Genomic DNA, 13,680 nt, shown 5'->3' on the forward strand with positions numbered 1-13,680 from the left:
TGTATATATCCATCCACTGTACCAGTGTGGCATCCTAATATGAATACCACAATGCAAAAATAAACATTACAATTCCTATTTTTAACATCTTACTAATAGCAAAATTGACATAAAACAGGAAAAGGAAAAGTCTTCCTGCAGAATATCACACATTGTCCCAGGTCCCATGTGGTCCAGTGGCTGAGATTCCTTCTATTGTCTGATCAATTTCTGCTACGGGAACAAGTGCTGTTTTAATCACAGCCAACTATCATCTTTAGTGTTTCTGTGACAGATATAAAAAGCTCCCGTGGTAGTGAATGGTTCAATAGCATTTCACTATAAACACTCACTCCACTTGTTAACCTGATCTCTTTCCCACTTTACATCAAGGTCTCCTGCTGCACTGAAGCTTTAGTGTTGTCTCTCAGTGAATGGTGATGTATCAGTAATTCTTCTGTTGTCGTTGGTAGCTATGGAGCTAATGTGAGTACTTCATATAGTCAAGGAGTTTGATGGGAGATGAAACCATTTAACCTGTTTGGACCTCAAGTTGTTATTTCACTGAAACCTTTTGTGAGCTGCTTGTATAGGAGATGTGAAGTGGTAGTTTGGTAGTCTGCTACCACTACTTCAGAAATCTTTTGTGTTTCATAATTTTATGTGTATTTACAGTATGATCTCCTGATTCAAGGGAAGTTTTGCAGTGGGGTAGATAAAACTTTAAATGACTTGCCCTGTGAAGGTTAGTGACCTTATGTGTCCCTATACTATACTTTCTCCGAGCCACCTGTGTGGATGTGCAGGGTCTCTCTCTACAACAGGAACAGAAATCGCGGCTAACATGTCGACCATGAGCTGTGTTCAGTCACAGGCTCTTTTCTCTGACACGGTGCTGATCTGTGAGTACTTGCACTCATTCCTCTGCTGCTCTCAAGGAGCAGGGCTGCTCTCTGTAGGGTTCTGGCACCGGATCCCATGCTCCAACAAAGAGAGGCTGTCCTCCGGCAGAACAGGGAATGTGTAATATGACAGAGATTTACAGCAGGCTTTGTCCTGGACAGCAGTCTGTGTAGCAGTGAGGCTCAAACACCTGTGTAGTGTAGCCTACCTGATGAGTTTAGGCTACTGAATCAAATATCAAAATCAAACAACGTGAGGATGTTTTCTTTCTCTGATAACTGACCTGAGCTTTGTTTCCCACTATGTGCCCCACTGTACTGTAACTCCTAAAGGACTTCCAGTAAGGCACACGGTGGGTGAAGCTGATGAAGCTGGGGGTGATGGGATGTGTGCGCGGACACGAGCTGCTCCGGGTGCAATCAAAGGGAATCTAATCCATCCAGCAGGGAGCGCGCATTCCTGCTGCAGGTCAGAGCCGCACGGTGCTCAGACAGAGGGCTCCTCAGAAAACATGCAGTGGGTTTGTGGAGGAATCAGCTTCACAAATCAAACATTTCTTTTCAAACTTTATTATCACTGTTTGTTAAGCAACATGTTTTTACATCTACACCATCACCTGTAGGCTTTATGGAATGAAGCTCATTTCAGAGACACAGCATCACAATAAATAATCTGTGTTCCAGTTGCAGCATGTGAAATATTATAATTTACTCCCCACTCCACTGTCCATTCAGCTCAGTGGTTTGCTTTTGTGTTTTTGAGTCTAAGGAGCTTTTTGAATTGTGATGAGTTGTTGTGTTGATTACTTTCTTTATACTTCTTGACATTATTATGTGCATGATTCTTTTTTAATCAGATCTTGGATGTTTTTATTGACAATACAGTGACTACTGAGGCAAATCTGAGGTGACAACAATGGTAATAGTGCTCAGCACAGTAACATTGCAATAAACATCTGAGGGCAATAAACATCTATCATAAAGACTGAAATCAAAACTATTGTCCGAGAAAATCATACAAACTGTTGTACTGTCTGTCACGCAATTAAAGTATGTTCTGGTACATTGGCCTTTGCCCCGACTGGCCGACACATAATTTGAAGTTGCCGGAAATTAACATATTTTGTTGTGTCAAATGCAGGGAGGCTTTTGAGGGTCACTGGACAATATTTGCCATTCTTTTTGGTTAATGAATAAAGTCACATTTGCATAAAGCAAACATAGTTGTGCATCATTAAACATTTGAAGAAATATCCCTCTGGGGAGAGCCCATTTGATTAAATGAATATGTGATTAATTCCAATGGTTATGGTCACTCATACTTTTCATGATAAATATTTTTATTGATTGGCAGCCATAGCCTACTATTTGTTTCAGGTTTATCATTAGGTTCAGGTATTCATCATTATTTTCCTCATTGGTAGGCTAGTTGTTGTTGTTTACAAGATAAAGTTTTTATTTTTGTCTCTACACAATAAAAAAAGAGAGAAGGTTTTCATGTTAGACTATTTGTTGCTAGTTAGGCCACATTCACAGGTTATTGGTCCTTCCGGGGAATCGAACCGGCAACCTGCTGGACAACGAGATCGCCTCCCACCTCCCGGTCTGCGTCCGCTCCGTTCCAGAACTCCACCACGGGGTTTCCGGTGGAGACACACAGGAGCTGCGAGAGTCAACTCGGTTTGTGTCCGGCAGCTCCGCAGCAAGTGGACCCGGAGAGAGTCAGACCAACCGACCGACTGTCCACACAGACAACAGCACAGGAGCGGACCACTGACACAGACAGCACCGCCACGGTGAGTGACTTTCTGAGTAGGAAACAACACAACCACAGCGAAAGCTCACATTTGAACTCGACAACGACCCTCGTTAGAGAGGAGCGGCGTTTTTAATTAACCGGCGCGAGGATTTAATATGAACAGTCGCGCGCGGGGGGGGTCACATCGTGGAAACTAAACAGTGAGCTCGTGGGAATGTCCCTCAAATCCACCTGAGCTTCTGTAACCTATTCAGTGGAGACTTGCCGAGTGGAAATGAAGATGGGGAAAGTTCACCTAAACTTTGTAGCTTCTCTGTGCGGACTTCTGCGTGCACCAGCACCGCAGCTCTACTTTTCTCCATCACTATTTCACTTTGACACAACTTTAAATGCCACCGTCACAGTGGCGCTGCCGTCAGTTATTTATGCGTGTGACTTGAACTCCTGTGTTTCTCTTATGCCACAGGTTTTGAATCCTGCAGCCCCCGGGTCGTTGATGTGCGCTCAGAGATGCGAGGCTCCCTGCTAACGCTCCTCTGCGGTGAGTAGACCTACTGTAGCCTACTGTACTGTTACACCGAGCGCTTTGAAGTCAAATCCGTGTTTTCTGCTCCGCAACAACCCCTCAGAAGTCAGTCAGTGAAGGTGTATGAATGAGATGTGTGCAGGTCAGCGGGCTTCATGGAGCTCAGACAGCCGTGTCTGCAGATGTTCAGATGAAGTCTTGTGTTTCTCAAGAAGAGATGTCACGTGAATTTACAGCAGGTTTATATTGTTGTTATAGGCTATTGTTCCGGGTTTAGTGAGGACTCTTTAAAGAATGAGTATCTAAAACTTTAATAAGGAGTTTCATCACAGGGGAATCTAATACTTTATCATGTAAAAATTACATTTTTGCAGTGTAAAAGCAAATGTTAATCAAAATGACCATGTCTTCCGATACAACTGTGATTCGATTGTGCTCATTTTACACTTTCATCTACTGTATTTAACACCTCCATAGTAAAGAACAATTTTAGACATAGATGTACTGTATTATTGTGCATTTTGCTGTAACATCCCTCTCTGAAGACACAGCACCTGCAGTCGCCGTGTAGAAAAAGCTCTGTAGGAGAAGTAGTCCTGAATGTCGGCCCCTGCATCCGGCCCTCCTCCTCTTTGCTCAGAGATAAGATAGCTGATGTTTCTTTTTTAGGGCCCCTGGTGCCCTCCTGCTCTCCGGGGTCATCCCTGTCTGTCTCCCTCTCTCTGTGGGTGGTGTCGCTCTGTTTATAGTCCTCCTAAAACGGCCCAGCTGAGTCCGCAAATAGAGACAGCCACTCCACACCTACCTACAACACTGCTCAAGACCCTTATGGCATGTGTGTTTGTTGCAGATGAATCAATGTCAGTTTTTTTTGTTTATGAGCGTGTGTAAGACAGAAATAGTTGAAATAAAGATAATGTTAATTACAACTCTCTCACACACAGTAGCTGATAAAAACATCTCTTGCCTACATCAATCGCTTTAAAAGAAAATCTAATTTAAAGTCAGGGAACAACAAGTTCACTGAAGTTGTTATTGGTCAGTATATCTCTCTGACACCTGCACCACTCAGTGCCCTCAGTGAGCTAAAGATTAATTGGAGTAATGACCCTCAATAAAACACATCCTCCTGCATTGTTCCCTGCAGCTAGAAGACAATGGGCTCAATGCTCCAGTTAAAATCTATTAGTGGCTGCTGTCAGCCCCCAGGGTCCCCTCAGACATCAGCACCCATCAACACTGCAGTTGTTTTCAGGACATGCAGCATCCATGGCAGGGCAATAGTAATGAGATACTGTACAGGGCCAGAGATACAAATACATAAAGATACATACAGCTGACAATACTGTTTGTTTAGGCATGAGTAATTAACACATCAGAGAAGTGTGAATTAAAGTCAAGTTTTCAGGTGCTCAGACATCTGATATATGCAGAGTTGATCTATAAGAAGATATATTTATGGTTTTAAGAACCAAAAACTATCCCAGTGTGGTTTTTACATTTCCTCTGGCTTAGTCTGGGGCCATTGACTCGCTGTTTTGGTAAGCAGCTGGAACCAGGGCGCGAGAGACAGGCCTTTCCGTCAAAATAAAAGCACCAAGCTAATAAAATGCGCTGAAACTTTTTAATTTAAGGAATATAATTTACAAGAAAATCCCTGAGCCATTAAGTTAACCTTTTTCTTTTATTGTATTACAAGTTATTGTCTATTTTATAAGTTTTATGTTGGTGAACACTTTTACTTTGGTGAATTTGGTAATTTCCGGATCCAGAAGACCGGAACCAGAATGCAGACAAAATTTGGAGTAAAGAGAAACCAGGCTCTTCTCCTCTCTGAAGAGCCTGGTGGCGAGGCTACTGTACCTCTGGCTACATTCTGTAGTTTTAGTAACAACAGGTCAGTGAGCCAATCAGAAGAGAGACGGATCTGATTGGCTGAGTATTATCTGAATGATGGAATAAAAATGTATCAGATTTAAGGAAAAAACACTGAAAACACACTTATACCCCTTTCCCACTGGTCAAAAATCCAGTTTAAACCCGCTAACAATCGGCTTTTGGTGGCAGTGGGAAAGGCGCACCGAGCCGCGTCGACGCGGGTCAAACGACTCGGCAAGCGACGCGGGTTAAAATCGCCTTTAATCGGCTCGGCTCTGATCGGCTTGCAGTGGGAACGCCAGACCCGCGTCAACCCGCTAATTTAAGTGATGACGCTGAGCGTTACGTGCCGCCACGTCATCGCGCCGGTCGCGTCTCATATCACGTACCAAAACAAAGCTCTGCTCTCATTCGAGGCTGGGATCAAAAGATCAAAGAACACTGACCAAAAACGATTGAAAAAAAAGAAGCGACAGTCTGTTTAACTGACGTGTTGTTGTGCCACGGACGTCCGTCATCACAGACTTGCTGTCCTCCGCGGTCCTGGTGCTCCGCAGGTCGGCCAGTCTGCCTCGCCTCGGCGGACGGACGTCACACTCCGCGGCGGGCGGACACTGTGTTTCTTGCATCACGGATGAGAGCGGGGCGACTGCTTTATGCTCTGTCTGATCCCTCAGCGGGGGGTCAGACTCGGCTCATTTTGGTCAATGGGAAAGGGGCCAAATGCCGATTGTTAGCGGGTCGACCCGCGTTTAAAAAACCTGCGTCGACCCGCTAATTTTAGTGGGAAAACGGCTATACAGTATCCTGCAAGGAATGGATGGTGGCTCCAGGTGGGCGTGGCTTGGTGACTGCTCTGTTGTGACATCACAAAGTTACAGAAGTCCTGACTGTTGGTTTTAAGGCTCAGTTTTCTAAACACAGGCTGTGGGGATGTGGGTGCTTTTACTGTATTAATATAGAACCTGATTGACAAGACATGGAAATCTCACTTTGGGACCTTTAAGGGTTAAGGTGCAGAACCTCAACATTTATGACTCAGATCCCGGCCAGGGGACTTTTGTTGCGTGCTGTACCCCTTTCTCCCAACATCTCCCCTCTCTGTTTACGTCGACAGTCAAATGAAGGCAGAAAGCCAAAAAGATCATCTGTAAAAAAAGTTCTCAGGGACGTTTGTGGATCTGTAGAATGCATTTTTGCAGGAAGCATTTACTTACTGAAAATTACTTTGCAGCCAGGTTGAACAGGGGGGAACTTTTTCCATGGACATATGGATATGTGAGACAGACTTGGAAAAGAAAGGGAGCCTTAAAAAATGGTTGAACCACTTTAAAAACGTAGAAAGTCGTAAGGAAAGCATCATCTGCAGAATTCTGTTGTGTGTGTTTGTTCTCAGTCTCTGTCCTGTGTCAGTGCTTGTGGTCTCATGTAAAAATTCCTTTTCATCTGAAATGAATCACAGGTTGCAAAGAACTGATCTGGTTTAATGTTATGTTAAGTCTCTTGGAGTTAGAGGGTCAAAGGTCAGAGATAGAAGAACATTGAGTTGTGCTGGAAGAGTTTCTTGAAAGGAAGTAAATACAAAAGAGCTACAGAGAGACAGGGCAGCTGAGAGTGCGTTAGAGGAAAAGTAGAGGAGGGAACAGGAGACGGCCAGGGATGTGTGTGTTGGAGCGGAACGCTGAACAAGTGTGTGTGTGACGTGAAGTGTGTGTTCATAAACCCTCACAGACTGTCATTACAGAGATAGGGAGCTGTCTGTTCAGAGTCCTGACGCCTCCGAGGACGAGCTGCAAGGTCACGCCAAAAACCCCGGGTCAGGGACGGGGTTAATTGGTGTGTGTGTGTGTGTGTGTGTGTGTGTGACAGAGAGGGAGTATGTGAAAGACCTCAAGCTGATCACAGTGACAAAAGAACCAGCAGTGCCTCCACTTCTCCTTTCTCTTTTCACTTTCTTTCTCTTTTCTCCTGCTTTGGGGGTGGGGGTGGAAGGAAGACTTGGAGGAAAATGGCCATGTGTATGTATGTAAGTGTGTGTGTGTGTGTGTGTGTGTGTGTGTGTGTGTGTGTGTGTGTGTGTGTGTGTGTGTGTGTGTGTGTGTGTGTGTGTGTGTACATGTGCATCTGCAGAAGTTTCTCTTGAGCTAAAATGTATCAAAATACCTTTACACCTGCAGAAGCACAATGAAAACACTGATTTTGTGTGATATGCACTTTTCATTAAGCGGCGTGGTCATGCTTAGCTGAGGGAGGGGCTCGGTCATTACTCAGCTGAAGGAAGGAAACAAGGAAGGAGCTGGGGAGGAAAGAAGGAAAGGAAAGAATAATAGACATGAATGAGCTGATGCAAAAGTAAATCCTCTGCAATTCATCTCTCGCTGGTTTGTGGATGTGCGTGTGTAGGAATGTAGGAGTTTTGTTGAACTTCTGACATCCTCCTCAGATGTGTATGTGTGTGTGTGTGTGTGTGTGCGTGCGTGTGTGTGTGTTTGTGTGTGTGTGGGCAGGTGAGAGCCAGTATTAGGCAGTGGGAGTGAGACAGTGTGTTCCCGAAGCCTTTGTAAGCTACAGCCTCCGGAAATGTGCAGATACCAGAACAATGGTGCGGTAAAGCCTACTAACCACCAGCACTAGAGACAGAGAGTAAGAGGAGGGAGGGAGAGAGAGAGAGAGAGAGAGAGAGAGAGAGAGAGAGAGAGAGAGAGAGAGAGAGAGAGAGGCTGAAAAATTAGAGGGGGGTTTGTATAGAATCAGGACAAAGAGAAAAGAGAGAGAGAAGAAGGGGTGGGGAGGGAACAGGTTTGTTTATATGAAAGGACGGTGCGTTAGGTTTCCCCGTCCTGTTGGCAGCGGCTTTTCTGGATGAAAGGAGGAGGTGGAGATAAAGGAGGAGGAGGACTTGAGGGGAAGGATGAAGGGGCAGGGAGGAGGAATAGGAAATGGAGCAGGTCACATTACTTACAGTGAGTTGGCTGGTACAGTGGTGGACCCAAACCGTGCCGTGTGCTGGCAGTGTGAAGGTGAACAGGTACACACTGTGGTGAGTAACCACTGACCTGACTGTAAATGTAAAGGTGGAGTACAGTTCCCATTAATCCAGTTAATCATCGTTACACAGACAAACTCTGATGACCCACTGATCAAACACAAGCTGAAACACAACATTTTCAGCACAGGTGTCAATATTGAAATTTTGGCTGCTTCAGCTTCAGGGTCCTTCTGTAGAGAGCTGAAGGGATGACGTCTTTTTGTCAGCCTGCGAGTTATCATCACAGCCAGTGGGATATGGCATATTAGGACCCATGTAGGGGGTAGTACATTTCTGAGTTTTCAAGTTTTAAGTTCCAAATTTACAGGAAAATTAAAAAAAAAAAAAAACTCATTCTCGTTATTGCAATGATGTGAGAAGAAACTCACAAATTCAGCATTTCATAATGCTCTTCTAACTTTGTGAAGTGAACGTGTTTCCTTCCTCCATAAAAAAGTTATTTTTTCTCTAGAGTCTCTAGTTTTTTTTCTAGATTCGAGATTTCTGAGTTTTAAAACCAGGGATTTACACCCTCTCTCTTCCAGCTTGTTTTTCTTATTTTTTTCTTCGGATGAACATCTATGATATTGGACTGGTGTCATACCTTCTCTCTCTCTGACTTTCCTGTCTCTGTCTCACTGAAACTATCAGAATAAAGTGGGGCGTTGCGTGGCGTAGTGGTTAGAGCGGGCGCCCCATGTATAGAGGCACAGTCCTCGCTGCAGTCGGCCCTGGTTCGAATCCCGCGTCGGGCGCCATTTACTGCGTGTCATTCCCCCTCTCTCTGCCTCCCCGTTTCCTGTCTGTCTCAACTGTATTATCTATAAAGGCGTAAATGCCCAAAAAATATACTTAAAAAAAAAAAAAAAAGTCCAAAAAATATACAACAAGAAAAAATCTAAATATTCAGATAAAGTTTTGAGAAGTTGCAGACTTTCAGAAACTGCAGTTAATGTGAACTCTCCTCAGCAGGCAAATTATGATTTTGATATTTGACTGCCTCACTTTTGTGTAGTTAAATAAGCTTAGAGCAGCATGTCTGCAAAATGAATGGCAGTTGTTTATAATGTTTGCTCTCCATTTGTTCAGTGGGTCAAAGTGGGGCTCTTAGGACAGTGTAAACCCACATCAAGAGAAGGGAACGCAGAGGAGAGAAAGACAAAAACATGCGCAGAGAAACATGTCTCTGTTACGTCCTCCCTCTTCACCTCTGGCATTTTGGTTTTTGATTCAGTCATAGCTGCAGGCCACAGGCTCAGACTGATACCAGGCTAATAACAGCTCGTGTTGTGCAGCGTCGTTAAGAGAGCGCTCTCAGACACCTCCACACTCACAATTATCTAATGGCAGACAAGCAGCTATTAAAGTGTGATACTGCTGCATGTCAGGATGGAAGAGGGGATTAGGAAGGAAAGAAGGAAGGAAGGAAGGAGGGAAAAGAGGAAAAGAGGATAAAGGAATCATGCCGTTTATATGTCCAGATAAGACAGGCTGACCTCCATCAACAATGTGAGTAGTTTCATCTTGTAGCCCTGTAATTACACACACACACACACACACACACACACACACACACACACACACACACACACACACACACACACACACACACACACACACACACACACACACACACACACACACACACACACACACACACACACACACACACACACAGTTCAATAAAACCTAGTGTCTTGTAAACGTAGAGCATGCAGCTGCCTCATGTCTGTGTTCAGGTCATCGTGTCTGACATTGACATGATAATTAAACAGGAGCCTGCATGTTGTAGGCTACAACAAAGGTTTTTCCTGATATAGCATCATGTCAGTAACTTTGGTGATGAGTCGTTATATACATACAGAACATACATACACTGTGTTGTTTGATCTGCGCTGTAGAGTCTGTATATCATGGTAAACATACGGTAGCTGTTTATGCTAATGTATGTCATTCCCCCTCTCTCTACCTCCCCCTTACCTGTCTATCTATACTGTGTACTATCAAGTAAAGGCAAAAAGCCAAAAAATATACTAAAAGAAACTGCTCAAATGCGTGATTGTGGGCTTTGAGAGGTTTTGTACATTCACAAGAACTTGCAGAAAATAGAAATAGACCCGGCTTTTATTTGCTCAAACCTGGAGACAGCAGTAGTAGTACTGGTAACACAATTCATCTCTTATAATTTTATGTAGTAATTTACATCTAAAAAACTTTGCTTACTTTCTGACAAAGTTAAGAAACATAACACCATTGTGTGACATTAACAAAATGCAAACATGATGATTTGTGCAGCATTAGTACATTTTACTATTTTATTTATTTATTTATTTTTGACGAGAGAACTATCTCTGAAATAGTTCCCTGTAAATGTAGGAAAGATAAACTTAGTCAGACTTGGCCTCTCCTGCTCTCTCACCTCTCTGGAGAAACAGAAGGTCATCAATGTCAGGTTTTTAAAAAAATGATCTCATGCACACACGCCACACACTCACACACAGTAATCCCCTATGTCCCCTAAATTATATTCTAAGTATCTGAGCTGTGCCTTCGGTCACACAGAGCTTACCCTCCCGTTCAACACAGGAAGGCAATTTCACCATTTAATACACTGTAATTACATCATTGAGCTGGCTGATGTTTCCACATACGGTCACAAAAAGAACACAAATACTCAGTATGCAGTCTCCAGTCTAGAAAACACAGACACAAATATTTGTAATTGGGCACATGTACACACAACAGTTAGTCAAATTAGAATCAGGTTTGCACAGGGTCACTCAAGAACACATGCGCCACACCAAGTACATGCAGCGACTAATGACATGTCCCATGTGCGCTGCAGTTTTCCCTCTAAGTGAAGCCAGATTTTCTTTGCTCAGACTCTGATTAGCACCTACAGCGAACACATGTGCTCCATGTCCCTCAGAGCAGCTGCCGAGCACCGGCGCAAACACACAACCAACACAACCATAATCACTCACCGAACCCACAGCAACTCACTCTCCACGGCTGAGTAACCGATGGATAAGCTTGTTGACCGACAGGCTGCAGCCAACATCTGGCCGCCATGTGTGAGCCTCTTATTTGGTTACTGAACTGCAGGCAGCACGACGGAGACTGTGTGGCCGGTCGCTGGCTTCAGAGCAGAGTTTTACAGATACAATCATCATGGTCATTAAAGTCTTACTGGACTTTGTAAGCCTCAGGTGCTGTGGCTGCAGTTTTAAAGGGATAGTTCAACATTTTGGCAAATTCGCCTATTGCCATAATCCCTATAGTCATAGGAGTTGGTTCATCATTACCTTTATTTGTCTGTGCATGTTGTTTTGAGATCTGCAGGGTAACAACGCGAGCTGCTCAGCGAACACAATGGAGGTGAATGGTAAATTGTCCCCTCCCCTGTCCCTCAAAACTCATCAAATACACAGTACCAACAACTCCAAAATGCTCCGGTGGAGAAGTTGTGACCTGCACATTCACCACGCTATGAAATAATCATGTATGTAACGTTACAATACATGAAGCAAATACTCTACTACTGGAATGTAGTTTCGGCTATGCATTGCTTCAAAGATAACTCAGTCTCGTAATGTTACATTATCATTTCATAGCGTGGTGAATGTGCAGGTCACAACTTGTCCACGAGAGTGTTTTGGAGTTGTTGGAATTGTGTATTGATGAGTTTGAGGGACAGGGAACCTGTACCATTCACCTCCATTGTGTTAGCTGAGCAGCTTGCGTCTCTGCCCCGCAGATCTCAAAACAACATGTAGCGACAATTAAAGGTAATGAACCTACTCCAATGACTTTAGGGATTATGGCAATAGGCGAATTTGCCAAAATGTTGAACTATCCCTTTAAGCGATCATTGATAGTGCCTCCATGGGCAAACATTTAAGGATAATTCTTTCATCAGCGTTTTGGACTGTAGATTTTGACATTGACATACAGTATTTAAAACAAAAGATGGTCTGATGATACAAGCTGCTTAAAAACTGATTGACATTCGTCTCTGAAGGAATGTGACTGAATCTTCAGCAGCCATGGGCAGGATTTTCCATCCAGCTCCACTCGTCCACCTGTTGCACATGATGCCATGTTTCATATTTCCTCTCCAGCATGGAGTGATTCAGACATCTCCAAGATGAGACAGGAATGTGAAGGTCTCCTCCAGAGGGACCAGCTGCTTCCCAGTGCCATGCCTTGTTAATATAACAGCCTGTGTAATGGCCAGCGTCTGGCCTCACTCACTGAAAGCCTCCATGTCTGCCGGGCAGCAGGGCGGGCTGTCGGTGACCAACTCAGAACCAGCTGAGGGAGAGTCAAAAGTCAAAAGCACATGTCAAACCAAGAAAAGATATACATTAGATGCAGATGAAAAACATGGAGTATTACAAGGAGGTTATTTAAAACAAATCCTCTACAGCCAGAAAACTTCTCCCTTTATGTTGAAGATCTTTAAAAAATGCTGTAAGTTCGGTGCACATTTTGAACAAATTCACAAATTTAACAAACTAACAAATTAAAAATTTACATTTCAAGAACTTCAGAAAGGTTTATATCATCAGGTGATGCTAAGATATAAAGCTGTGTGTAGCATTAGGTCCAGATGGCTGGTTTGCATTTGGTAGAGCTTAAAGGGCAACTTCGGTTTTTTTCAACCTGGGCCCTGTTTTCATATGTTTTTCTGTAGATGTGAGTGATGGATAATATTTTTTTTGAGGTGGCTCCAGTATTGAGCCCGGCAGGCAGCCTGCAGCCCAGCTGATGCTCTTGCATGGGGCAAGTGGCTCCCGTCAAAGTTCGCCGTAAACTAGCATTTTTTTCAAACTGACAGGCTCAGATAGTTACAATGAATGTCCGACAACATACTAGAAAGGAGAAATTAACGTATTCAGGGTTTTTTCTGGCCAAAATTTGGGTTGAGGCGGCCGCAGGGATACGTATCTCTCCCTCCGGTCAAACGCCCCGTCCTGATCCACATCCACTGCAAAGTAAAGGTGCCGCCAGCTGTAATAGTGTAACATCCGCGTTTTTACAGCTGATTTTAGGATGAAACTCTGAACATAAATAATAAATTACCATGGAGATCTATCCGGGTTAAACAGCCACCTTTGTAGCACAGGAGAGCCCGGCTCGCTACAGTAGCTGCAGCTCTCCGTCTCCGTCTCCTTCTCTCTCTACGCTCTGTGCCGGTGGGGTGTGTTTACACTCAGCACCAGGTTTGAACGGAGCGGAGTCTATGAGCCCCAATGAGCCCCGCCCCCGCAGGCACATCAACGGCATCTTGCGGTCTGGCCCGGAGCTGAAATCAAACACACCCCTCCTGCTGCGGTCGAGTTGAACCAGTTGAAAACAGCGCCGCTGAGCTTCCATACCGTAGCCTACATTGAGTTTCAATCAAGATTCCAGCGCAGCGGCAGACAATTTCAGCGAGGCCGTGCCGTCTGGTATGTTGTCGGACACTCATTGTAACTATCTGAGCCTGTCAATTTGAAAAAAATGCCTGTTTATACCGCGAACTTTGACGGGAGCCACTTGCCCCATGTAAGAGCGTTAGCTGGGCTGCAGGCTGCCTGCCGGGCTCAATGCTGGAGCCACCTCA

General features: G+C 44.3%; 1 protein-coding gene across 2 annotated transcripts in view; it reads left to right on the forward strand.

Annotated features, from left to right (window-relative positions):
• Positions 1–2,526: 2,526 nt before the first annotated feature.
• Positions 2,527–13,680, forward strand: part of lamb2 (laminin, beta 2 (laminin S)) — a 51,355-nt gene continuing 40,201 nt past the window's right edge. For both annotated transcript variants that reach the window (XM_083975426.1, XM_083975427.1), the window contains exons 1-2: positions 2,527–2,677; positions 3,107–3,181. In XM_083975426.1, coding sequence (XP_083831552.1) covers positions 3,151–3,181 — 31 coding nt within the window. In that variant the 5' untranslated portion in view covers positions 2,527–2,677; positions 3,107–3,150. The remainder of the gene's footprint in view (positions 2,678–3,106; positions 3,182–13,680) is intronic.

Source organism: Trachurus trachurus (genome assembly GCF_905171665.1).
Source record: "Trachurus trachurus genome assembly, chromosome: 7".
In the NCBI taxonomy this organism is placed as follows: domain Eukaryota; kingdom Metazoa; phylum Chordata; class Actinopteri; order Carangiformes; family Carangidae; genus Trachurus; species Trachurus trachurus.